The sequence below is a fragment of the Daldinia loculata genome (genome assembly GCF_022478755.1).
Source record: "Daldinia loculata strain CBS 113971 unplaced genomic scaffold F4817scaffold_9, whole genome shotgun sequence".
NCBI lineage: Eukaryota > Fungi > Ascomycota > Sordariomycetes > Xylariales > Hypoxylaceae > Daldinia > Daldinia loculata.
Window position 1 is genome coordinate 688,121 of NW_026054863.1, and position 26,977 is coordinate 715,097.

General features: G+C 48.0%; 7 protein-coding genes across 7 annotated transcripts; 5 read left to right on the forward strand and 2 right to left on the reverse strand.

Moving 5' to 3' along the window:
• Window positions 1-2,118: 2,118 nt before the first annotated feature.
• F4817DRAFT_303543 (uncharacterized protein) lies at window positions 2,119-2,759 on the forward strand. The gene has a single exon (XM_049299820.1). It carries the CDS (start codon window positions 2,339-2,341, stop codon window positions 2,660-2,662), a length of 324 nt encoding a protein of 107 aa, XP_049161792.1. The 5' UTR covers window positions 2,119-2,338; the 3' UTR covers window positions 2,663-2,759.
• Window positions 2,760-4,985: 2,226 nt separating this feature from the next.
• Window positions 4,986-6,869, forward strand: F4817DRAFT_303575 (SUR7/PalI family-domain-containing protein). The gene has a single exon (XM_049299822.1). It carries the CDS (start codon window positions 5,364-5,366, stop codon window positions 6,441-6,443), a length of 1,080 nt encoding a protein of 359 aa, XP_049161793.1. The 5' UTR covers window positions 4,986-5,363; the 3' UTR covers window positions 6,444-6,869.
• A 1,708-nt stretch (window positions 6,870-8,577) lies between these two features.
• On the forward strand, window positions 8,578-9,486 carry F4817DRAFT_303578 (uncharacterized protein). Its single transcript, XM_049299823.1, has one exon. The coding sequence runs from the start codon at window positions 8,790-8,792 to the stop codon at window positions 9,255-9,257; it is 468 nt and encodes a 155-aa protein (XP_049161794.1). The 5' UTR covers window positions 8,578-8,789; the 3' UTR covers window positions 9,258-9,486.
• Window positions 9,487-9,566: 80 nt separating this feature from the next.
• Window positions 9,567-13,574, forward strand: F4817DRAFT_303611 (WD40 repeat-like protein). Its single transcript, XM_049299824.1, has 2 exons — window positions 9,567-9,629; window positions 9,755-13,574. The coding sequence occupies exons 1-2, from the start codon at window positions 9,618-9,620 to the stop codon at window positions 13,343-13,345; spliced, it is 3,603 nt and encodes a 1,200-aa protein (XP_049161795.1). The 5' UTR covers window positions 9,567-9,617; the 3' UTR covers window positions 13,346-13,574.
• Window positions 13,575-14,373: 799 nt separating this feature from the next.
• On the reverse strand, window positions 14,374-19,223 carry F4817DRAFT_303621 (uncharacterized protein). Its single transcript, XM_049299825.1, has 2 exons — window positions 14,711-19,223; window positions 14,374-14,653 (listed from the first exon to the last, which is right to left on the reverse strand). Exons 1-2 carry the CDS (start codon window positions 19,073-19,075, stop codon window positions 14,549-14,551), a joined length of 4,470 nt encoding a protein of 1,489 aa, XP_049161796.1. The 5' UTR covers window positions 19,076-19,223; the 3' UTR covers window positions 14,374-14,548.
• Window positions 19,224-22,493: 3,270 nt separating this feature from the next.
• Window positions 22,494-24,502, forward strand: F4817DRAFT_329621 (uncharacterized protein). Its single transcript, XM_049302293.1, has 4 exons — window positions 22,494-22,743; window positions 22,818-23,254; window positions 23,318-23,614; window positions 23,677-24,502. The coding sequence occupies exons 2-4, from the start codon at window positions 23,010-23,012 to the stop codon at window positions 23,915-23,917; spliced, it is 783 nt and encodes a 260-aa protein (XP_049161797.1). The 5' UTR covers window positions 22,494-22,743; window positions 22,818-23,009; the 3' UTR covers window positions 23,918-24,502.
• F4817DRAFT_329623 (glycoside hydrolase family 79 protein) lies at window positions 24,502-26,827 on the reverse strand. The gene is made up of 4 exons (XM_049302294.1): window positions 26,450-26,827; window positions 25,770-26,385; window positions 25,453-25,717; window positions 24,502-25,314 (listed from the first exon to the last, which is right to left on the reverse strand). The coding sequence occupies exons 1-4, from the start codon at window positions 26,613-26,615 to the stop codon at window positions 24,727-24,729; spliced, it is 1,635 nt and encodes a 544-aa protein (XP_049161798.1). The 5' UTR covers window positions 26,616-26,827; the 3' UTR covers window positions 24,502-24,726.
• Window positions 26,828-26,977: the final 150 nt, after the last annotated feature.

Genomic DNA, 26,977 nt, shown 5'->3' on the forward strand with positions numbered 1-26,977 from the left:
TTTTGTTCTCCGTCTTTGTAGCTAAGGCGTAGAGTGAGCGCCAGTCTTTCGCAGGTATCGGGGAGTTGCGGGAGAGGACGACGAGGTGAAGGATGGGGTAGGATGCTGTCGTAGTCAAACGGAGATGTCGGGAGCAAATGTAGGACTGGTAGTATTGCGTAAGAGGCTATGCTAACGAGGTTGAGGCTGGATGTACTGTAATTAATCTAAATTGCAGGTCGGAAGAATCAGCAACGGGGCCTATGCGGATTGAGGTCGTACATGTATGAGGGTCGGCAGTTGATCAGTCGAATGTTGAATCCGGCGGGGGGGTTTGGCAGCTGGGGAAGTTGATTGCAACTCTCAGGTAGACCGGGGAGTTGCGGAGGAGAGATTGAGGTAAGAGATGTGCGAAGGGAAAGAAGTTGATAATGATGACGATGGCGAAGGTTTGGGGCCGTCTATTATTATGTTTGGACCGTCTAATAAAATTTCCCCTTTTCTCCTCTCTTTTTGGGGATAATACATACACCAGAGCAAAGGAAAATGCGGGGAGAAGCTGTTCGTCTGCTTCGTCTGAGATGCGGCGAACGGTGATTGATGAGTAAGGTTAAAATAAAAAAGGAAGATAAGACATGGGGACATAACCCAAGGAAGAGGTCAGAAGAACGTGCTAGACTCTAGTGGAGCTTTTGGTAGCGGCGCCAAGCAACGAGGGTTGCCGTCTCACCGTACATAACATACAGTATTAGGGTAGCTTAGGGTAGTTTTAGGGTAGTAGATATATGCGTATGCGTGTGTATGGATGCGCGTATGGATGTGTAAGTATGGGGATATGTACGAGTGATGTAGGACTACCTATGCGTACCTAAGTACCTAGGTAGGTACCTAGGCAGGTATGTATATGTATATGTGTATGTGTATGACTATAAGTAGGTAGGTATATATGTAGGTACCTAATGTAGGAGATGTAGAAGAAGAGAAGAAGAAAAGAAGAAAAGAAGAAGCATAGAAGAATAGGAATGCAGAAACGACACCTACCTAGCATATGAAGAGTAGCCTGATCGGATTGTTATACAACGTTAGGCTATGCGCAAGGTCGCCAAGGTCGCCAAGGTCGCAAGGTCGCAAGGTCGCAAGGTTCGTTTTTATTTTCTGTGCGCGCGACGAGCGTGTGTGCGTAGGACGAGGGGCACGTCCCGCTATACTTGTCAAAACGGTTCCAAGGTCCGTGGTAACGACAGGTGTCGGGCTATATTGGCCTGACGGTCGCTATGCACGATTTGGAATTAGAAATGTGGCTTTATTTAGGGGAGGTTCCGGTTGTGTGCTTTCAAAGGAGCAAGCCGGTTGGATCAAGGTCGGACAATGGATGCGGCACGTTGGAATTTTGGGCTTCGTGATAAGTTGGAAGAAGGGGTGAATGGTGAATGGTGAATGGGGTTGAAGGGAAGAAGAAGGAATATAGAGAAAGAGAGAGAGAGAGAGAGAGAGAGAGAGCAATGCGAACGCGTCAAGATTATTCAGACGTACTAAATAAACGAATAGGAAGTTGGGAGGGAAGTTGCAGTCGACGTTAGACAGATCACTGATAAAATGCCCAGGTGCGCCTATATGGTAGGTATGGTGACTACCTCTTAAGGTGGTTACTTGATTTCAATAATCTACTAACCTAGGGAGCCGCTACTTCCACTTCGAATAGTCCGCGACGCCGTCCGACTGGGCGGAACACCTTGCAGCGAGTTTAGTGGAAGGACGTACCTTCTAGACCGCTATGTAATTTTTGGCGGGGCTCTTTCGTTCCGGCTCGAGTCAAATTGTCCAAGTCGTCCAAAGGTTACCCAACTCTACCTAATGTATAAGGGTGGATTCCCTTGTCCTACTGGTAACAAAGAAAGCTCGGAGCTGTTGGTTGACTAGTCGTATATCGTACTCGGTTCATTTACGACGAAATAATAATAAATTGCTAGCGTGTGGGGTTTAAATTGGTCAAGGTCCATGATAATATCTACGTCCGACTCGACGACTAGCCTGCCAGGTACGGTAGGAGGTCAGGTTTCCCTCCACCCCTCCCTGCCGTTTACACCTTACATATATAATGGTCGTATATGGTGCCCAAACCCTCTTAGGATATAATGATATTTGCGGACGAACAGCTTCGAATGGAACGACAGAGCGGGCATTTCAAGTAGATCAAGGTGACATGCAGACGGGAGCAATCTAGTAAAATTTACTAAACTTCCAATAAGAAGCTGACAATCCCGTCGATCAGGCAACGCGATGGCACCTGCTGCAAAGATCTCATCTTTCGAGCCCGGCTTTTGTTCGTTACTTTGATTTGTATTGCCTAAACCGGACAATGGCAGTTGATTCTCGATGTCCGATAGGTACAAACGCCTTAATCATCCATGCTCCCTTTCTAGTTGCTGACCATTCCCATTCGCATAGGTATATAACCCAAAAGTTCGTATCTCTCCAAGCTTTGGCGGTAGTGAACATCGACATCACGATCCTTGGCGGTGGCGACTACAGGCAACCCGGTAACATCGGTAGCATCGCTGCATCACAAGCAGCCATCGTAGTCTTTTCGACCGTCTTGGCTTCTGCTTGCCAGGTCTGCTTACTTGGCGCTTATCATTCTAACTTCGGCTGTCGTTTCTATTGGAGTCTGCTGAAAGCTTGACACTGTGATTAATACCGGTATCGTGGCAGTTGCATACACGCCGGGCCTCGGGCAAGTCTAGATTGATTAGCCAAGAGCACGTCCTAGGTAAGTAACACATATTAGGTATCCCTTTAAGGAGATAAGTAAATGGTCCAGTAGGAATCCGTTGCGTTATGTTGTCCCGCGTGTCACAAAGTTATTAGACGCCTATATCATACGCAGTATAAAATATTATAAGAATACATCAACCTGCCGCTCAAACCGAATCTCAAGCATCTTGTATGTGCCACTAGTATGCACGCGACAACTCGACGGCAAGGAACCGGACGATTCATCATGCCTTCGGTGCGAGCTACTCCGGCAACGGGAAGATAAGTCTTTAGACATTGATAGTACATAGTGGTGTCGAGGTGGTACTATTTCATGTTTAACAACATCATGAGCCCTATGCTCTCAACGAGCCAATGCCTTGCTTCGCCTACGTCTCCCGTCATCGGGTCATCGCGGCAGCTGTTAGATCCTTCGATGAATGTTGATTGGATTGTCGGGTAGGGCGACTAAGTACCACAGTCTAACAGCCTGACAGCTCCTATATTAAGAAGCTCACCGACGGATAATGAATCGTAGCGAAGAGGTAAGTTTGCTAATGTCATCACCCATACCCGCAAACGGCTCCGATGTGACCCGGTCCATCGGTGTATTCCGGATCGGGCAAGGTTCAAGGCCGAAATTCTAGAACCCTTCTACCTTTTAACCATAACGGGTAGGGCTGAGAAGCTGGTATCTCCGACTTAAGCTCCTTTCTCGGGTCCGGAAACCGACAACATAAGAGCGATTACCTCTTATATAAAATTCGGCTGCCCGAAGAATTTGTTTGCTTGCCTCAACCCTGAACGCATAAATGGGGTTTTAGGCAGGTTCTTAGAGAAAGGTACGTATTATTGCTAGTTAGCCACAAGTGGAACTTTCTAAGCTTCCTATTTTTAGGATCCCCTCAAGATCTGCCCCGCGACCTACCCTAGCGGGCCTAGCAGGACCCCGCCAAGGCCCACTAGCCAGCCCAGCCACATTTAAAGAGCTGGCAGGCTGGTAGGTAAATGGTTCGGCTGATAATAGCCTTTTGCACCGGTTTCAATTATGTTGGACTTTGAAATCCCCCTTTCGATCCTCCTCGTTTCCATCTTCAACGACACCATCCTTATTTGTCACTACATATATTCACTACATATGTTATCAAATCTATGATCTAGACTATCGCATTATCTCCTCTAGATTTTCAACCCGCAACGCAAAACGTTCTCTACCTTTTTGAAGCTTTCAACCATGCTCATGTGTCTTGTCTGTCGTGTGAGAGATTCTTAGTATGGTGGAGAGATAAGGACGCGTCAAGGGCATCGCCTCACGGGAACCTTGTGCGTTGACGCCACAACGCCCACGTATTCGAACACGCGGGACGCACGCAACAACATGCCCAATCTAAATAGTAATCGATCTTCACGAGGACCACTAGCCACACGCTGATCAACATTTCCAACTAAGAGCTTTCTCGCCGACTCTACGCGGCCCGTCCACTTTATGCCTCTATGTATATCTCCTCTTTTTTGTTTCATTCGTGTCACTCCGTAAAGCTGCACAAACCGCGTTTGATTGCTGCGGCAGACAAACGAAATGTTACAGTAGGCCTTTGGTTTGTTTTCTTTCGCTTCGAATACCTACAGCGTATCTTTAGCTCTTGCCGGAGTACCGGGGCCATATGCAACATTTATGTGATAGAGTCGTAGTTAGCAATACAGCGTATCTGCGGGAGTTTGAGGTTTGCTAGGGCCCCCTAGTCAATCACCTAGTCCGGAATTGCGATTTGCCTAACTGGTCTTGTGTGTAGCGAAATGTTAGCGTAGGTAGTTGTTCTATTTCAGCTGCTGCATTCATGCCTTGTCTTGTGTGAAACTGCATCACTGGTGCTTCTGAGGTGCTTTAGTAGTTTTAGTCAAAATCATCCTAATGAAAAATGTTGGGCATAAACGTCAGAGAATGATTTTCAGCAAAAGTTCATGATCTTTCTACATACATCGGGTATTAGACAGACAATTACCATCATACCCCGTAGACCTTAGGTACCTCGAGGGCTTTTTTCAGGCTGTGGTGTTACGGCAATACGGGTTACCAAATGTCACTTGTTTTTTTTTCTAGTGGGGTGGCATCCTGTCTCATTGGCGTAGGTATTTTACAGCGGGGCTGAGCATCCCCTAGACAACTTTTTAGTGATGGGCTGACGTCGACTTGAAAGGGTCCCCCCCCGCCATGCTGCCATGCTGCCATGTTATGTAGAAAGGCCGGAGGGCTGGGTTGTGTAGCCCGAAGCTGCGCCACGCTTGCTTAGATTTGATCAGTCAGTCCAGTCGGTCCAGTCAAATCCTACTGATCGTCCCTCCCATGCGTAATAAATACAACCGTCTTACGCACCTTATTCTTTTCGGTGCATCTTTGCTCACGTATCACTGTTACATCTTTATTTATTATTGTCGCTCGCCGTTGCTGGGTCAGTCGTCATTTTTCCATCTTCGACCATTTTATCAAACCATCAAACCATATAACCTTAGGTACCTACATAACCTACCTTCGTTTAAGTCAACGGCCTGCACTCGTTTAAAAAAAAAAAAACTACAACAACCGTAAAACAATTAGATTCCTCTCGGTCGCACATCGACTGGTATACATCATGGGTGTTGGAAGATTTGTCTGCGTGGCTCTGCCATTCATATTGACAGTAGGCAGCATCATTGCTATGCTGATTGCTGGCCTCACCGGTGTTACCAACAACGGTCTATTCATTTTCGAAATCGATACTAGGAACGTTACTATCGATGCCCAAACCCTTCAAAGCCTCATCGGCAACATTACCAACGCCGAAAGCATATCGGATCAGGTTGACGACGCCGTAAACAACGGCCAAAAGGCTGTTAGCCAAAATATTCATAATCCCTTGAATCAGCACAACACCCGCTCGCCAGCCCCGCAAGATACCTCAGATATCTCCGGTATCATCGGCAGTCTCACCGGTTCCGGTGACAACATCACCGCCGCTGAGCTTGGTATCGACAAGATCTACCAGTTTACTCTCTGGAACTACTGCGCCACAACATCCGACGGTGCAAAGAACTGCACTAAGGCCAAGTTCAACTGGGCTGAGGAGGATCTCAACACCTCGTGGGTTGATGAATTTGGCAAGCAGCTTGGTGGTGCTAACATTACCATTCCCGATGAGGTGAACGACACCTTGAGCACTTTCAAGACCCTCATCAAGTGGACCGAGGTTGTCTACGTCATTGCTATGATTGGCCTTGCCCTTGAATTGGTCGTTGGTCTGTTCACCGCCTGCTCTCGCCTGGTCTCATGCCTGACTTGGGTCATATCTGGTATTGCTACTGCCTTTGTTATTGCTGCTGCATCTATGATGACTGCGCTAGCTGTTATCGTGGTCGGTGTAACGAAGGGCGCCACGTCGAAGTACGGTGGAGACGCCAGCTGGAACACCAACTTCTTGGCTTGCGTTTGGATTGGTGTTGCCTTCGCGCTCGGTGCCAGCTTCTTCTGGCTCTTCTCCATCTGCTGCTGCAAGCCCGAGAACCGACCCTACAACCGACGAGCGGGACACGGTGCCGAGGGTGAGAAGTTCATTCCCAATGGCTCATACGCGCCGCTCGGTGATAACCGCAACTCCGGGTACAACTACGGTGCCCCGCAGCGTGGTGGTGCCCGCTCGGATCTGGCCTACGAGCCCTACTCTCACGCCCATTAAATACGGAGAATATCAGTCAATCTACAATGAAATGGATGGTTACAGATCTGTAATATTTGCGTTCTGCTGGCGTTTGGGCCTGGGTATGACAAGACTGGATGATCGCGGTATCTGCAAAAGCTACCGGAGATATTTATGTATGGGGTAGATAAGGTGGTTTCCCGTGATGGGAAAATTGCGAATTCTTATGATATCAATCCGGAATATAATGATCTAGGGTGAATGGCTTCATATAGGACCTAAATATCATACGTATCTATTAAAGATACTCTTTCCCTTTTGGAATATAAATCTGGTATATTGTGCCCCTGTGTGAAGATATCGTGGATAGCCTTTCATTGTTAACTACCGAAACTAGCTCTAGTGTGTACATACGTTGCTGGCCTATTGAGGACTGAGCGGTGTGGTCGAACCGGAGCTTAGAGCACGTGGCACAAATGAGGTGCGAGGTGTAGTAGATGCTCCATGCTGGTGGCCCAAAGAACGGGTTCCAGGGACCATAGAGCAGACCCTACCGTTGGAACATGTGGTATACACATGGGTTTCTATAATAAGACGCGGCCAGCCTTTTGGTTAACTTTGAAACCCACATCAGAGGCATAACTCCCGTATGAAGATAATAAGTACCTAGGTAGGTAGATATACTCGACTTCTCAAAGGGGCTGAAAGCTGAGGAAGTAGTTCACCGAACATTTCTTGATTTGCTACTACCTAACAGCGGACCTTAGCTTATGGTTGTTTCAATTGATTTATCGATAATCTAGGTAGCTAGGTAGGTAGAAAGGGAGGATGTCGCTTGATATTGATGTTACTAGTTTATACCCAAGTTACCTAGTACGGAAGACTCTAGACCTATCGCGATCTACTCAATAGTTTGTCCCAGCCCGTTGAGTCATATGGGTTGGGGGGTGTAAAAAGCCGGTAGGGAAGCGTAGTCCAGTCCTTCGAGAAAAGATCTACATGCATAGTTCCAAACAACCCTTGGATTTGGCTGAGAGTTATTGACAAGCGGGATGACGAATATTCTACCCGTGGGATCGACCGCGATAACATGGCCGTACGCCTCGTGTGTTTCTTCGTCTACCATTAGAGATCCGGAATCGCCGATCTCAAGTCCTTGAAGTTCTGTTAGCCCCGGTATTTATGTTGCGGAAGATTGTTCATACCTCGTCCGTGGGTTAGTGAGACAGTCTAGACTTCGCAGAGGTCATGGTTGTTTCTCTGATTGGATATGTAGGTAGGTAGGGATTGGGCTGATTTTTCCTTTAGACTCTGTGTGGTGTGCCGTGATAATTCGGACATGGCGTTGCTTAGACGGTCTGATTCTTGGCTCGGCTAGGACATGACACGACTATTGAAGCTTTAGCACTGGCCATGTCTGTGCCGCACATCGCAAGGCTGTATGATATCTTCTCCATCTAATCTCTCGCTGTTGACAATTTACGGTTCTGCTCGATCGAGTGTCTGAGAATATTGACGACTGCCTCGAATCTGTCAATGTACAGTATCGATATATTCCTCGGCATGTGGATAGACATAGATCGGACCCGGACTTTTGATGTATGGTATCATTAAAGGATTTCGGAAGGCTTCAGGGAGGCGCTTCACACACTCACTCGCCGAAGCTAAACTCGTTTAGCATATGTGTCGACCTCATTATAGGTGTGGTTTTATTTCTAGATCATTACCTCCGGGTAGTCTGCATCCCTCAGACTGCTGCGTGATGCCTTCGTAGAATCCTGTGACAGTATGCCACCACCTGCCCCCTTCCTTATTTGTACGCTGTCCGGGTTCGTCAATTTCGATATATCTTGGTCCTGATCTGTCTTGACCTTCAGAATCTGCCTGCCAATTTGTGCAAGCCTGTTATAAATTTCATTGATTTCTTGGACCGCCCGACCTGGCCCAGGGTAAAAAGGCATCGCGATTGATAATGGTAAACGTAAGGGGTAAATAATAAAGATATAATATACGTCTTCTAGGTGTTTATGATAGATATTGATAGTAGATAGTAGAAATGTATTCTAAAGATAGTTGGATTTGGTGACATATTATTCCATTGCTGCCATGTAGGCTGCCTCAGCCTCAGCCGCGTGGTCGACCCGATAGCATTCTTCCATACAGAGTAATTGATCGGTGTGGTGGTAGGCGGTTTTTTTCTTGTTACATCAAATCAAGTCTTGGCTCTCAGCACTAAGATGACAGGAGTTGGGGGCGGATTTCTCTTGGAATATATTGTAGTGATTACCTCCTAGCCGTTGAATTCCACGTCGTTATCAAAGCGACCTTCGTTCGTCGCCGCCCCTTCATATTATCTATCACCAATTGAATTTTGAGGCCGTCACGATGAATATCAACTGTATTCCACCAGCGTTGCTGATCGATAAGAATATTATCGAGACTCTTTGTCACAGCCCCGAACCACCCCATGATCAATTCTCTGCTTTCTTTCGGTTTTATTGCAATACTTTGTGTGCCGACTCATTTCCCACTGGTACACTTACTAATTCTTTCGCGCACCCATTGGCATCGTCTATAGACGTTATTAAGGCAATCTCAATGATGAGGTCCCAATGTGGAACATCTAAGGAGACCCTCATTAGGCAGTTATTCCCCGGTATACCTAAAGATAAGCAGGAACAATCTTTAAGAACGCTCGTAAAAGTAGCCTTCATGTTGGATACGGCGTCCTACAAGAGCTTTTCTGATGACTTCCAACTTCGTTTCGGGGATGCTTTTCCTGTGAATTGGAAAGACGACCAGGGTCGGAACCCTTCGAGCTGGCGTTTTGGGGAAAGCGACTGCGGCGGTTAGAAGATGTTGTAGCTCATCCACCGCCTACAAATACGCTTATTTCTTGGATCGAAAGACATACATCGGAAAGGAATGCTTTAACTGTGGCGATCGCTGGTTTATTTTTTGCAGCCCTTTTTGGCCTTCTAAGTGTTATGGTTGGTGTTGCGCAACTAATACTTTCTTATTATGCGTAGAAATACCCAACTCGAAATTTCGTTTAATAGATAAATGCAATTAAAAGTGAATATTATGTAAAGTGGGTTTAGCTTTATCCACGTCTGGTGCAATAACCTAACCTAAAATTTAACCTCTAGTCTCTTATTATTCATTATTCATTATTCAGTCACACATGGAAATCACAACGAGTAATCGAACCCGATGTCTCGCGAGGTAAATACAAATCCAATTGTTCTTATCCGTTCATTATGTTTTCATGCACACCGCTGAACCACCAATTTACACCTTTTTTATATCACTCTTAATATACATACCTACATACTAACCTCAAAATATAGCTGGCTGCTCTCGGAAACCTCTACAGGGAACATGTGCTGAATCCTATTACGGCTCTGGCCTTCTATACGTCACAGGATAACGGACAACAATATCTCTTAGCTGGAGAAGACACAGATATTAAGATATATCATGTTCAAACCTCTTGCTTTTGCGGCCAGCTACCCATATTCCAGGCTCAGTCCATCCACGGAATCTCTATACCGTCGCTAGATGCATCTAAGCAGCCTCATCTGATCTTGATCTGGGGCGGGCACCATGTTAAAGTTCTATCTAATGACATAATTGAAGGTATTATTCAAGGTCATGTTAGAAGGCCGGATTTGTCGAAAAATGTGGAAGCTAGGGCGCCAGATTGGATTTTCGACGGGAGGATCTCGCCCTTTGGAGACGGTCGTATTGTGCTACTTACCGCCCATAACGAAGTTATCCAGGCCCATGTAGACCAAGACCGGGGTTCTCTTATCTTCAATAGTATCCAGTCACCTTCAAGGCCCATTTTATATTCGGGTAACTTCTTTTGGGCGTCGAGGGAGTGCGTACTCGTGGCCGCTGGAACGGTATTTGGAGAGATCCTTGTCTGGAAATGCTACCTCGAAACTGCCGAACAGAAGCAGAACTGCGAGGTCCTCTCCGTATTTACCGGTCATGAAGGTTCAATCTTCGGAGTCCATATTTCCCCTGAGATCCAAACTTCGCGGGGAGAGACGCTGAGGCTGCTGGCAAGCTGTAGTGATGATAGGTCTATTCGAATTTGGGATATCACTGAAAGACGCGGGAAGTCCGGACGCCAATGTCAAAACGGGTATGGGGATGGTATCTCAGAAGCGCGTGAGACGGGATTCGGATACAACGTCGAGGACACAGCCCACGACGACCAGTCGACAAAATGCTTGGCTACGGTCATGGGGCATGCGTCAAGGATATGGCAGGTCGAATTCCCACAAATCCAACCCTTGTCCGAGACCTCCAATATCGTTGAGCTTTACTCATTTGGTGAAGATGCCACGGCGCAGAAGTGGAAACTCTCTTTAGACATACAAGCTCAGGGGCTCGACGTCTCTGATTCTTCCAGTAAGCCCATTAACTTGACTCACCAGTCTACTGCCTCGAATCATAGTGGGAAACACATCTGGTCTCACGCCATGACATTCAAGGGTGAAGATCTCCTCATTGCAACTGGCGGTGCCGATGGAAAGATTGCTCTAATAGGAGCTGGCGTGGAGTCTCTATCTCCAGGAGTGACAGGCGGTGACCAGATAAAGCCCACCAGTAGAGTATCGGATGAGAGGAAAAGCGTTACGTGGTCTCTCTCAGATGTAATACGGTCTTCCCAAGCAAATCATACGACAACCGACCCTGAGAAGTCAAACGGCGTTTCGGCCGGTCTAGCCTTGGCTTCGCAGGGCACCAAATCCAAAAATGCAAAGGAGGGGTTCAATCGTTATACATTCATCTCCGATAGTCGACTTCTTGCTGCCACAAATTCAGGTCGAATATTTGTTGGCGTTTTTGAGGATGGACTCGCGTGGACAGAGCTAACTCTCCCTAACGAGATTGGACAGATAGTCTTCTCACATCCTCTCCTCGGAGCACCAACAACCGATCATATAGCTCTCGTTGGCACGAATAATGGTGAAATTTACTATTATGGAGAATCGGGGGGTGCATCTCTTCAATTAATGACCAAAGTGGATGGAAAGATAGCAGATATCTTCTGCCTATCTGACGCCAGTGTAAGGACCGGTAATAGGCATGTGGATTTTCTCGTTACTATCCTGCGCAGTACCAATGCTATCCTCATCCAATTCGATCCTCATAATTTGGCGCTAAAACACACCGAAGTAGCCTTAGAACCAGGTCTTATGGTTACCGCTGCTACATTCACTCGGGGGTATCTTATTCTTGGATCCAGAAAAGGAGTCATCGTCGTCCTTAAACAAGGCGATAGTGGCAAGTATTCCGTCGTTTTCACTATCGAGGTACGGAGAGATGAAGCAATCACCTCGTTACTCCCCCTTGGCAATGGTGATGACCAACCACACAACTACATCTTGAGCACGTGTCGCGATGGAAGATACAGGATCCACGAAATCTCAACAACGGCTAGCCAACCCAACGCCATACTGGTTCACGAGATATTGCCGCCGTTTGTGTCATCTATCGAGGGGGCTTGGTTCTCCGATAACGGCGATGGGACCAAGGATCTCATGCTCTGCGGTTTTCGGAGTAGTAACCTAGTGGTCTGGAACGAAACCCAGCGTCACGAGGTCGCCACAGTCGATTGCGGAGGCTCGTCACGGAGCTACGCTTGGACTCCCTTGAGATACCGGCATGATGGATTTCGATTTGTATTTACCAAGGCGGGGCAGATGTACATCTTTTCGCAGACATGTGTACCACACAAGACGCTCAAGCCAGGGGGCCACGGCCGTGAAATTAAGGCGGTGAGCGCCTCTACAGGGCGTTACATTGCCACGGCCGCTGAAGACACTGTGATACGGATATGGGAATATAACGACTACGGCTATCAACATAATGAACACGATAGCAATGACCCTAGGTTACGCTGTGTCGCGGCGCTAGAGAGGCATGCTACGGGTATCCAAGCCCTAAAATGGTACAAAAATGAGTACCTATTTAGTAGCGGCGGTAACGAGGAATTCTTCGTATGGAAGATCAACCGGCTCCAACGTAGCGACTTTAGCGGGCTTGCCGTTGTATGCGAAGCTGTGTTCCCCGACCGGTCCGAAGTGGGAGACGCCCGCATTACCGATTTTGACGTGACTTGTACCGCATGCGATAGTGATGGCGGATATGAATTTGTCGTATCTATGGCCCTATCGAACTCAACGCTACAGACGTATACCTACAACCGTGTATCAGGGTTCCGTTTACTGAGGAGGTCGACGTACACGGGAGCGTGTCTTACGCAAGTACGCCAATTAGATAACGACCATGTCTTGACCGCAGCCACGGATGGATATTTAGCTATCTACTCTAAATCGAACCCTGAAGTTGATGGTAAAAGCTCGGGTGATGCCGACGCTGCGCTTGCCGTCACAAAACTACACCAGAACACTATCAAATCCCTCGATGTGCGGCAAGTAGCTATCCAAGATGATGGAGTCTCGGAATACCTCGTCGTAACAGGCGGCGACGATAACGCGTTGGGCGTTACACATATCCGTATCTCTCATACCCCTTCTTCCTCTTCTTCCTCTGAATCTCAAGGAGACGCAACAACCATCACAATCAAGAGCAAGTCCCTCATCCGCTCCGCGCACGCCGCAGCCATCACGGGCGTGGCTTTCGCGCACGTAGGAGGAGACAGCGCGCTCGTCGTCACGGGGAGCAATGACCAGCGCGTTAGGATTTGGCGGCTGCTTGGGTGGCAGCAGCAGCAGGCGAGGGCGCAGTTGTTAGACGAGCGGTATAGCTCTGTTGCTGATGCGGGGGATTTGGATGTCTTCGGGGGTGGAGATGAAGATAAAGAGGGAGAGGGAGAGGGAAATGAAAAGAGTAAGGGTAAGGGTAAGAAAAAGGTGATAGTAGTCGGCGTTGGTCTGGAGATCTGGGAGGTGGAAGTATGAGGTATGGAAAAAGGTTGAAGCGGTTGCTGGTGTGGAAAAGGGGTTTAGGCCTGGTCGTGTCTTGGTAGTATGTCTATAGGAGAGGAGGTACCTACGCGCCTACTTAAATATATACGATTTTAACATTGGGTCTTGCTGGTTTTTTATACCGTCTGCTGCCTGTACTGTACCCATTCGAGACGACTTGAGACGATACGAGGGTATGCTTTAGTAGGTAGATAGATCGTGAATAGTATTATATTTAGATTTTCAATCTGTTTCCAAGCAAGATTTATGTTATATATATACCTACCTATATATATATATATTAACCATGATACTTATATTGAGCACACAAATGGCGCCGTCGTAAGTATAGTTTTTTATTATCTGTCATGCATCCCTTACTACCATGCTCTCTCCTCCCCTATTCCTCCCATCCAAGGTAAACCTGCCATTCACCATCACATCCGGTTTCAAGGCAAGACATATTATATACTATCAATTTGTGATTCCTATTTTCACTGATTTCAATTACTACATATATGTGTGCGCGAGCAGGCAGATCCCAGGATATATATCTATGTATGTGCAACATGACTTCATATCCCGTCCCCGTCCCCAACCTACCTCATTTCATCTTCCCATCATCGTCATCATCACGGGCCGTCATAGCCACCCCAATCTCTGTACCCCGAGGCGAGGTAGAAAAAAATAAAAAATAAAAACCCCCGCGAGTAGTAACGCGGTGTAATAAAGGAAAATAATAAAAATAAAAATACGTGATCCAGAAAAATGGACCGGGGCAAAAGAAGCGCGCCCCATATGTTAAACCAAATGTTCGTGTGTATGCGTCCCCTCCGTGTTCGCCCATGAACGCCTCTTACATCTATATGTAATGCGAAAAATGTTAACATGTAAAAATATAAATCTGCCGGCCCGAGCTGCCGTGTCAGGGCTGGACGATGAATAGATACCTAAATCAAGTTAAAATCGAAAAGAATATAACATCGACAACCCCCCCCGAACTTTTGTGATGATCTCTGTCCTTGTCATGATTTAAAAACAAGCCTTCCACCCGGCTGGATGGAGCCAAACGCCTTGCGGGATGGATGAAACGAAGAATGAATTGCAAGCTAATAATTATGGTTACGGTTTAAAAAGTAATCTTTGAATAATTATATGTTCGAAGTTCGATTCTCGGATCGGAGAAGTTCGGGTTCACTACGCTGCCGCGACTTCGGCATAACACGGCGTGTGGATTGCGACTAACTGCTCTATCCTTGGTATGAGTTCGGGCATGCGGAAAGGTTTGGAAATGACATCGTCCTGTGTCGGTGGTTAGTAACTTAGCCCTAATAAGACATCTTAATGGAAAACACGTACAACTCCTGCGGCTTTGGCATTCTCAATTTGCTCTGGCCGTGCGTACGCCGTGACGGCGATGATAGGAATATGGCTAACGATCGTTCCGTTCCTTTCGAGTTCCCGAATTTTGCGAGCGCAAGTCATGCCGTCCATTACCGGCATCTCAAGATCCATCAAGATGACCGAAATATCGTGCCCGGACTCTTCCTTTCCAATCCAATATCGTGACTGCTGTAACACCTCCAAGGCCTCGCCACCATGATTAGCTACTTTAGTGCTATTCCCAACATTGCGGAGCGACCTCTGAAGCACCTTCTGGTTTACGATGTTGTCCTCGACGATAAGAACGTCGAATAAGCGACGGCCATCTTCCGAGAATCGAGGTCTAGAAGCAATGTTCTTGGCGGTGCGAGCAAGGCAGTCGGAAGAAGCCGTTTTGGGATGCCGAGTCTCGATCGTCGTTGAGGACCCTGGTGCTCGTGTAAGAGGAGGAGCTGGCGGTAGCCCATGCGCATCGGGTGATGGGCCGAGCGTCTTTCTACTCTGGATATAGAAAGAGAATGTACTGCCAATACCCTTCTGGGAGGTCACGCCGATTTGACCTCCTTGTAACTCGGTTAGAATTCTGGAGATGAACAGCCCCAAACCTGAACCACCGTACTGGACATGAGTTCGGGGAGTGGCCTGAGAGAAGCGCTGGAAAAGAAGCTTCCTTTCATGTTCATCTAGGCCTCTGCCCGTATCTTGAACGGAGAAATGGAGATGTATCTTCTCTCCTTTGCCCCAATCGCCATGATCTGTCATCTCGTCCTTGTCGGCACGGTCGCTAGGGAAATACTCAACGCCGGAGTCGGACCTGTCTGATACCTCACTGGAAGCATCAAGTGTCAGCACAATCGATCGTTCGGGGCGGCTTTGCGTGAACTTGATAGCGTTGGTCATCAAGTTGATCAGTACTTGGAGGAGCCGCGAAGGATCAAGCTTAACCCATTCGATACCCATGTCAATATAGCGATTCTTGACTTGAAATTTCAACTCGATGTCGTTCGTGTTAAGCTCGCTCTCGAACATCTTCAGGACGCGTTGCACGACAGCCAGAGGCTGTACGTCGACAGGGGTCACGAGCACCAATTGCGAGTCCAACTTGGAAAGTGTAAGTATGTCGTCCACTATTCGCTTCTGATGACTGGCGCAGAGTGTTATGGTATTCGCTGCTTCCATACAATCCTCTATCGCAAGCCTGAGGGTTTCGCTTCGCTCCTCGCTTTCCCCAGACGGCTTAAGATTTAACATGGTCCCGGCGATTTCATCTGCACATTGAAGGATTGCACTGAGGGGGTTACGCATCTCGTGACTCGTGATGTCGATGAAATTCTCCTGCTGCCGTTTAAGTTCGACTGCTTCCTCCCGTCGCTGCATCTGAATCTGTTCGGCCAATTTTTGTTGCGATATGTTCGTAACACACCCGAATATTCCCTTGATACCACCATTTTCATCTTTTTCCGGATACGCACTCATCAAGACCCAGGTATCGATCAAGGTTTCGCCTTCATGACGGGAACATTTAAACCGGAATTCGTGGGTAATTGCAGTTTTGTCCGCGAGTAGGCAGCGCCATATCATTTCTAGGGCAGGCCGGTCCTCGTCTTTAACACTCTCCATCCACGAGTCTACGCCCTGTGACCTATTATGTCTTGATATATCCCACCACATATCATTACAGTAAGTGATGTGGCCTGAATGGTCAGCGATGAACATTCCAACTGGGGCGAATTCGGCCATTCTTGTAAATTTTAATTCGCTTTCTTCTACCTCTTGTGTCCTTAGATGTAACTGCTTGGTCAATTCTTGACGATCTGCGGCGGCCATTTGTGCTGCTTTCTGGCCTCGGCGTATCTCTTCTTCAAACAGGACGACAGACGCTAGTGAGGTTGCGAGTTGCCGGGATAGTAGATTGATGAAGAGCTTGTAGTCCTCGTCGTAAGGCCGCCATAGGTTAACACCCATCACAATAAAACCTACCACGCTCTCGCTGCCCGTAGTTGGGTGGACAGGGAATATAACAATGGACTTGCACGCGTCACCTTTGCCTCTCCTGGCCAACCCGTTCATAAAACCTTCGGGGAGCGTGCTATCCCCTGTAGACAAGACAACAGGCTGTCCCGCGTTTGACATAGATTCTCGCATATATGGGGCAAACCCTTCGCTGCTCGTCCTTAAGTTGAGGGATTCGATTAGTAAGGGATGACCTTGGGGTACCCCTAGAGAAGCCTCGAGCATCAACAGAGGGGGGTTCACCCAGCTCCCCGAATGCATTGACGACACATCGCTCTCAGACTCTTCTGCGACCGAATAAACCAGACTAAATGGTATATCATCTTCGTTAGATTCAAGGCCTTCGTTGAACCGGCCCCAAAAGCTCTTGACGTCGCGGGCCAAGGCGGTCTTCTCTCCCACGTCGCGTAATGTTATCATTCTTCTCTCAGCCACTTTCCGCCGAGTATTTTCAAAAGAAGGGTTGAATAATCCCACAACAGAGCCGTCGCTACCGACAAGAGGCACAATGGACCATGAAAAGAACGTTTCTTCATCGAAACCATTGCGTCGTAAAATAAGACGATCGTCGTTTTTCATCGTCGCTTGACCTGACTTCCAGGCACTTTCCAGGATGGGTTGTAGATCGGGCCAGAGCTCGCCCCAGGCGTCTTTATAGGGTTGGCCCATGATCCTCGGGTGTTTTGCACCTGCCAATGCTACATATGCCTCATTATACATAGTAGTATATTCTGGACCCCAGTACAGCGCTGCGGGATTAGGGCTAGCCATGACTAGATTCGCCATTGCGCGTAACTCCGACGACCAGCTTCCGATAGGACCAAGCGGCGTTGATGCCCAGTCGATACTACGAGTGAACTTTATGTGCTCCGGGAGATCCTCAGTAAAAGGTATCTGAGTCCAGTCGAAAGAATGCTGCAATACTGGCGGTGGGATGGCTTCCGGGGTTAGGCCATCATCGCTGTATAAGGGCAAGTTGGTTTCGCCATCGTTACTTACGTCTTGCTGCATCTGGTCTTCCGAATCGATGGGGTTAGCAAGTCCGAAGTAATCTCGATCAGGTAGTACGATGTCACTAGGCGTTTTAACCTGAGCATTCGGTGATAAGCCGCGAGCTTGCGAATCGACACTAGATTCTCGCTCCAACAGTGGTTCGGGGGAGGCTAGCGCAATCGACGCAGCGCTGGTATTCGCGCTGATAAAACGGAACCTATTCCTAATAGTTGAGCAGGTCCAACCAAAACCACCATAGCGAAACGAAGGCAAGAAGATATCAAGCGCGTCGGTATTGTTACCACCTGTGTTTACCCACGTCTTGAAATTGAGATACTCATCCCGCGCTTCCACGTTGTCGTGGAATTCCCCAGAAAGCAAATGCCGAATGGTATCGGAGACCTGAAGGGCCGGATTCGCATAGAGAATAGGGAGGCGGTCAGGGTTGCTGGTGGCCGTATTCCAGCTGTCAACGATGAAAGTTGGCCTATCATCACGTTCTAATAATTCGAGGACGCCGATGCCTTGTAATGTTTGTAATCCCGGAGTGGCGGTCATCGACTCGGGACTTCGCACCAAACTTCCCGCTTCAATAGAAGACCAGCTACCGGGCGTGCTGGAGGATCTAACCGAACTTGCCGAGTGTACGGTACCCCGGGCAAGCTTCAGAGTCGTCACCTCCACACTATCATGCACATTTTTCAACATGGTTGCTCCCTCAGACCCGGAAAAGCTTGGGGGTCTAGCAATAAGTGGCCTACGCTTATGTGAGAAGAACAGCGGAGATGTGAGACCATCAGCAAGCTTCGGAGGGAATGCGGTGGGCCTGGCGAAGAGGCCGAGGTCGATTTTACGCGGGGGTGTAAGTCGCGCGCGCGGTTTTTTCGGCGCACGCCGGCTTGTTTCCGGGTCGTCAGATTCGATGTCCGATAACCTCTTCCCTTTACCCCGCGACGATGTGGTACAGTGCGACTGTTGAGTTACGGTAGTATTTGCCTTGCTTGCCCTATTTGTCCTCGATCTCGTGCTTGGCTCGTTCGGCGACCGCACTGTCGGGTCCCCTAAAATCGAGTGTTGATTAGGGGGCACCGTAGGTGTCAAACCATAATGTCCTAGTTCTGTCGAATACTCTTCTAGAATACGATTTACAGGGCCAGCGGTGTCATTAGCGAGCGTATAGTGACGTTGCCGCACCGCTCCTGCGAAGGGACAAGAGGTATGGGAGGCGGCAGACGAAGTTGGTTCGGAGCAGTTGTTGTCATCAAAGACGAAGGTCGGATGGGTGCCCGGGATGGCTGGGAGTTTAGGCTTGTCCGAATTACTTTGTAAAGTCATAGAGAAATAATCCGGTTTAGAAATAAGACGCCGACGCCAACGTCAAGCTCAGTCGAGAATAGTCCCGAATTACCTACTAGCAACAAATGAGAAGTGGAGAAAGGTCGGGCTGTGGCCATTGATGGCATAGACCCGTAGAGGAGGAGGAAGAAGGAGGAATGGGAAGGTGGCGACAACGAGTATGGGATGTGGATACGAATAGTTGAGCCCGGAGGACCTCATACAGCATTGAGGATCCCGGATTTTTTCCCCTCTCAAACGGAGCGTTCTAGACCAGAAGTTAAGGAAGCTTGTGGTCTATACGAGTGCTCCCTGTTCCAAGCTCCTATTCCCTCTACCTAATAAATGCGAGAACTTCCCCTCCGCAAATTTAGTTGGTGAAGATGATAAACAGGACAGGGGAGAGAATAGCAAAAGAAGAGTGAAAAAAAAGAGCAGTTGACAAGAGCGTTTCAGCAGTATAAGCCTAGCCCACCGTAGGCGGCCAGAATTGCGGGAGAACCTTAGTGATGCGTGGTTTAGGTAGTCTATGGAGCCTGTACCATGCGAGTACATGCACCGGATGCTGATATAGATGGACCTATCGACAGGGTTGAGTGGCCTCAGTGGGATGATGGGCTTAGGTAAGAGATAATTACTGCGTAAGTGTATTCGTGCGAACCGAAGCTAACGAGATTTATAGAGATTTATAGAGTAGTAACACCGTATGTACTGGCGAAGTAGTGGTATTAGTAGTATCAGTCGTAATATTAGATGTAGTAGTAGCGGCAAAGTCGTAATAGGTCTTTTTTTTGGTGGTAGGGTAGTAGCGCGGAAACTGTATTTTTTGGGGCGGACGGACCAACGAGAATGAGGGCTGTTCGATTTGTGTCGTGTGGTCGAATGGTGGTTTGTATGGTTGTATGAATGTCTGGCAAGAGAAAGTCCTAGGTTAAGAGAGTCCTAGTCCTGTTCGGTTTCTTTTGGTTTGAGGTAAAACATTCGCGTGGGTGAAGTACCGTCGAATCCAGATCCGAAAGAAATTGGGATTGCAAGGGTCTAATTGATTTTCACGTTCCAGACCCTCGAATCGGCCTTGGAACTCCAGCAGTCCGGGTGACGGTTTGGGGAAAGTATCACTGACGATCTCCCTTAGGAGACAGGGGGCTAAAGCTTGTTGATCACTTAAACTTAACTCGGCCACCGCTGAGAATTCCGTGCAGGCAGCCATAATACTCTACTGTAATATGTCGTACGTCTCGAAATCAAAAGTAGACTTGATCGTCAAAGGCAGAATACCTTCATTCATTACTTCTGCGCATATTGGTGTAGGCTTAGGTATACTTGGGTGTAAAAAGGATAGTTACAGCAAAAAAGAATTGAAGATTGGTGTTTATGTCAAGTAGTATATGCAGCTAGGGAAAGCAAACGGCTTTAGTAGGTGTACTTAAGAGGTATGTACTTGAGGTAAGTATATCTGAGTACCGAGGTATTGCCATTCGGAACCTGATTCAATGTGAATCAATCCTACCGGCACCTAAACTCAACGTTGTATAACATAGCCGAATTACCTGCATAAAGGCTAGAAACTTCTGGCTAGGTACATGTATCACAACTCTTACATGTTGTGTTACACGAAATTGCCCTATTCTTCGGGCACAAAACCTAATATAACCAGGTTTTGAATTAAAAAAAAAAGGAAGGCACTTAAAAAGTATGTAAACTATCTAGGCAAGTACTTTATAAATGGCAAGACACCCGTATGGGAAGCGTTACCCGGATATGCATGTACACACACATACATATGAATATGAAGCGAGCAGCCTATACAATTATATGTATACAATTATATGTATACATAAACGATAACGCATACATAGGTACTACTCCAGTGTGGAGGGGCGGGATGCCGATATTGCTTTCGATATTACGTACCATGTGCTAGGTACTTTTAGAGTGCATCTATGTCATAATGGTCTGTTCCGAGAAGAGCCCCATGGTTTTGCTTACATTAGCAACCATTACAACACATTACAACATTGCAATAGTATGTAAGGTATTGGCAACGTGACAAGGCGGCCACCAATCCTTTGGGTTTGTTTTCTTTGCTCCTCTTCGATAAGGTGTGGGCTTCAATACTACCTATGTTGTGTAGAGCCTTGTGCTTCTTACACCACGTGCTCGTGTCCGTACCCTGGCTAACCCCTATGCTGATCTCGCTTTTTTTCTTCTAAGATTGCCTTGCATCATTCTTCTCCACGCTATCCCGATGAGAAGTTATATAAAAGATCTTATACCCCCTTGACGGAGGATTTTCTCTATATTGAAGACGACGGTGATGAAAGCATCAACTTTGCTGAGTCGACCCCGTGCGAGCAATGCATTGGCGGATCACGTCGATCTATAAGTCTAGACCAGTCCGAATCGCAAATTGATAGATGGGGTCCTGTTACGCAAGTCACGAGCTCGGAAGTCATTCTTCAATTCCGAGCTTACTAGCTAATCGGCCCCGATCGCCGATTCCTCCACCCCGTCGGATTATTGTCGGGGAGGGGGCTTTTCTGGCTTGGCATCAAAAAGCGAAGGCGGCTGTATCAGATTAGATATTTAGATATATTATTAATATGAATGTCCAAATGAGGGTAGCCGAAATTCAACTATCAACGCCATCAACCAGCCATCTCGCGGATCCTTTCAAGGACGAAGGTGAGAGATGATTCGCGATAGTTAATCTCTTCATTTTCTTCTTCCGCAAATTTACGGAGCGTCAATCAACTATTCGGAGTCGGACAAGTCGGACAAGCTCCAATTAAGTGATGAGTCTAAACTTATTTGGAGACTTGGCACTTCTCTAGACCCTTGAGCATCTAATCTCACGCATTACATAGAATTGCATATTTCAACCTTCTCCACATTCAAGAATGATTGGGTAATGGTTCATAACCTGACCACGACTTCATTATCAAACACTCTTACAACATTCGGTCAAGGCTGTTCGGTCCATTCGTCTTATAGATATCGTCTAGCCTAACATCATTATTCAGTAAGAGCACTTGTCTCGGTTAAAGACAAGTATCTATGCTCTCGTCAGCTATCGAATAGTTGAAGCCTTGCTTTATATCATACGACGGCTATTTCACAAATACAAATGGCCGATGATCGTATGTTGTCATAGACAGCTCAACGCTGTGTTTGATAAAGATAGACACTCGACCCCTATGCTACTGTAACAGTTGTAACTGTAGCTTTTGGGGGCGAGCCAATTCATTAAACCGGAACGGGCTCTACCGCCAAGACCCGAGAGGGAGACTCTAACTAGAAGCACAAACCGCATCAACCAATAGAATTCCTAGTTATCAGATGCATCGCCCAGCCGGCGTCTTGCATAGCCATTGGCTCGTGTAGCTAGGGGTTGTTGAAGTATCCCACCAATCTTGCTGCGTTATACCATCGTAGGCCAAAGGTGAACCAGGGCGAAGCGCCCACCGACGAACCACAAGTCGGCGCTTATAACTGTTCAACGTTGCTGTCACCTCTCTCATTGGCTTCTATTTCCCGTACAAGCATATCACCATGCACACTTGTGATTGACCTGCAGCCGCCCTCCCGACACCATTTGGGGGTGTTGGCGCCCATTTCCTTAAAAATGGCCGACCGACCGCCAACTCCTCTCATATTTGAGCTGTTTCGTGAGTTTCGACCCAAGTCTTTATCGTCTCCGCCCAAGATCCAGGTCCAATTCTTACCACAATCGCCATCGTAGGCGATCCGATGTAAAATACTAGCCGGCCTGCTGGTTCCCAGCGACGCGATATCAGCCAGCTTCGCGAAATCTGCGCATTTAGCCGACTGGTGTAGATTCGGTTTTTTTTTCTTCTTCACCAGTTCTAAAGAACCAACCGGATTCTCTTAGAGCCGCAGCTAAGAGATCCTTCGCGGCGCGGTCTGTTTCACTATGGGCTATAAACTTTTACATCGAAAATGGAGGTCGACGAGGGGCATGTATTATATGATGATTCCAGAGCTGTTGGGAACCGTAGGGGCATTAGTTGTCACAGCCCTCGCTCAGCCAGATCTATACCGAACTAAGCTCTGGCGAGCCGGCAGTGAACTGGGCTTCAACTCGAGTCCTAGTGTTACCCTATGGGCGTACGCCAACTACGAGCCGTTACCGAAAATACCGCTCGTATGGTCGCAAACGTAAGTGACGAGGAGGCTCTACCTTATCCATCCGATCAGAAGGCTAATTACCTATGCATGTAGATTGACCGATTTCAACGTCGCAATAGCTGTTCTCAGTCTATTCCTCCTCCTCACAAAGCTCATAGCGTTTATTATGCACGTTTGGTACCCAATTCTTGCAATGTTCATCAATATCGCACTTCTGGCACTCTACGCGACGAGTATAGCTGGTCAGGCGGGATCAGACTACCTCGACCCAGACCACCCAAGCCCAATAGCCTGGTATATCGCCAAGCCATGTACCGTAGCAGCGAATCAGACTATACAGGGCTACTGCAAATTAGCGAAGGGTTCCTTTGCCGTAGCATGCATCATGCTGTAAGTATAGGCTTCTGCTCGCACGGGCCCTCGGGACCGTACTTGGCTAACCGTTGTGACAGCGGTATCTACGTTATTAACCTGGGTATGAACATTTGGGCCATGCTGCCAAACCCGAAAAACGACCTAAAGGACGACGAGGACGAAGAGACATCTTCGCCTGCCGCCCTAAAACGAGGAGGCAATTGGGAGATGCATGGCATTCCGCCAACGCCCAGGACAGGCACGCTCCCGTATACGCCACGAACGATGGCTTTTAACACGCTCGAAAGTAAACTTCCGCTGCGGCGTCAGTATTCATAAGAACCACGTTCCGGTTCTAGGGGAAGGAAGGTTCAAAGAGACGGGCATAGATTCAACCGTGCGCTGAATAAGTGGTGGACTTCTCATCTCGCTCTGGAAGCGGATGTTATTAGAAGATACCCATACGACTTCCGTCGATAATTTGAAGCGGGGAGGCGTATTCAAGGCTTGCCCTATAAGAAATTAATTCGAAGATATGTTTGGGGTGAGATGATGTAGATTTACGAGGTTGGGGCGCAAGGAATTACTACTTGCGAGGCGGAATGATACCATGTGAAGGGAAGAAAAGGGAGGCTATATACCCCCTTTTCCCCGGCAGTGTACAATACACGATCCTACGCGATCTATCTCTTGCACTTTCTCCTATCGATGCCAAGAGCCTTTCTAGTGTGAAAATTCGACGATCATCGTAAACGCGTCGTGTGCCTCCTCTGACCTCATCCATAGGCGGTTGCAGTGTTACTACCTTGTGCTGTTACATACCCCGGTGGGAGGTAGTAGTACTTTGAAGTAGACTTGGAGATGGACGTATGTATACTCCTCGTATGGGTTTAGCATGTGAGTATTGGGGGTAAAATATGCGACCTACATTGTGTATTTATCCTCTATTTATTGCATCGTACATAGGTACGATAGTATGATGTAAATGCACGTGTTAGCCAGGGGAAGGAGAGCCATCACGAATGATTCGTTACACCACTCATACCTAAGGTATTTACCAACCGATGTATCATCATCTTCAGTCCACGGATAGTAAATATATACGCCCACCACCACCAAAATATCATCAAGTCCTCATCTAATTCAGCTCAATCGCCCCCACCCCCACCCCGAAAATCCAAAACCACAGCCTCCGAATCCGCAACCCGCACCTCAACAGCCCCATCCACAACCCCTATCTTCTCCCCAACAGTCACATTCTCCAGCCTAACCGGCCTCCCGCGATCCAACTCGTAATTATAACTCCAGCCATCCCACGTAGCCCCCGTGACCGCATCGCTGCCATTCGCATACAACCGCCTTACCACGGCCTCCCCCAACCCTGCCCCTGCCCCTGCCTCCGCGTCTAAGCCCGTGAACCGATACGTCCGCCGCGGCCGCGGAACCGGGTTCAGGTCCTCGCCCCCGGTGCCGTTGAGCGTGTAATTGTACGCGCGTAGGTTCAGCACTAGGATCCGGGCTAGCGCGCCGCTGGGCTCGTATGCTGCGTACGCGACGTCGGTATCGGTGTCGGTGTTGGTGTTGGTGTTGCTGGATAGTAGGGGGACGGGGGCGATGAGGGTTCCGGCGGAGCCGAGGAATGCGGCGGCGGCGATGTTTCCGTAGTACGGGGGCTTGGTGCCGATGGCGGTTTTGGTGGTGGCGATGGGTTGCCAGGAGGCGTAGCGGTAGTCGGTCTGGTGAGGTTGGTTGGTTAGTTATTTTCTATTGAATTAGGTCTAGGTACGTAAGGTAGGTAGATGGGAACGGAAAGAGAAAAGGGACTGTGTCGGTCTTGAGAGAGAAGAGAATATGGACGAGTTGGTGCTACGTACGCCCATATGGAAATGTACACGACCTATTCCCACCGCGGCGCAGTGAAGCGCGAAATCGACGGCCCAAAGTGCGGCGCCGAAGGAATTCGATAGTCCGGGACGTCCCTGGTGGTATAGCGAGTTGGTCTCGCCGAGGATATACGGGATTCCCGGTTGGATGGTTGCGTTTTCGGCGGTGTGGGCGCTGACGCTGAGGGTTGTCTTTGTATGGTTCATCAGTGTGTTCTGGAGCGTGACGCCTAGTGTCTCGGCGCCGGATATGTAGCTATTTGAAATGTGAGTAGGTGATATACAAGTACTGGAGAGAAGGCACGCACTTGTGAGAAGAGAAGAGCTTAATGTCGCCGTCCGCGTCGATGCCGTCGGCCCATGTCCGAGGCGCGTTTAGGTGGTTCGTAGTACCGGCAAACGACGGAGCTAAATATCCATATGTAGCATTGTCAAGGAGGTCTGGACAACTCGTCTCCAGCACACTCCTAATAGCTCTCGTTCCATCCAGCCACTCTGCTACATAGTTCGACTCGTTATAATCAGATGCCCTGACCGCCGAGGAGAAGAGGTCAGGCTCGTTTCCGTACTCCCACAAGTATAGTTTATCCTTGCCCAGGGCTTTACAAGCCAGCGGCACAGTCTGCAGGAGCGTGTCCCACTGCCTGTCATCATGGTTCCCGCCCAAATTGAAGCCATGTGAAAATTTAACATTGGGCCATGTGCTGTACGATTCAAAGTACGATGGCCCAATCTCGATGGTAGTCGGGTAGTCGGCAGACCTCGAGAGGTTGTAAGTGCCGTTGAGTGCAATAGTTAGCTCCGAGTTATATATGGCAAAGTCTTGCGTATTTCCGCCAACCCGTATATACGGCTTTATTCCGGAAAATGCACCGAGATTGTCTAGTAAGTTGTTTGAGAAGTCGTTGGGGTTGGATTTGTTGCCTGCTCTACGTCTTAGATTTGAGATCGTTGATAGGTTGGTCACTATATGGGTAGAACTCCTTACCGGCAAAATCGGGAAATGATGAGAACTCGATTGAATAGCTTATAAAACCATCGAGGGGCTGAATGGCATTTATAGAGCTCGCTATACTCCCGACGGTATATACCGTGGATTCCGCCATGGCCAGGCTAGTTTGTGCTAATAGCATATATCTGTTGCCGACCTTCATAGATCTTTCGAGGTGTTCAAATATGTTATATTAATAGATAGAATTCATAGATATTCTTTCACGCCTAATATAAGTATAAGTCAAGTAATATAGTAATAAAATACAACTATAGAAAACGTTTCTATAGCTTCTAAGTGACTAGTTCCCCAGAAAAGCCCCCCGAAGGCTAGCCACGAGGGCCGAATCTCCTATTAAATAGGAAAGCAAGTTGCTCTCCTCACTTATACGACGAAATTGTATCATCGGTAGAATATACGAACGGGTTGCGGTTAAGCCAATGACAACTCCCCCGAGCTGCCAGTAGACTGGCGGAATATTTCTACCGGTACCATCCATGAACGGGCACTGGTTCTCTCAATAGT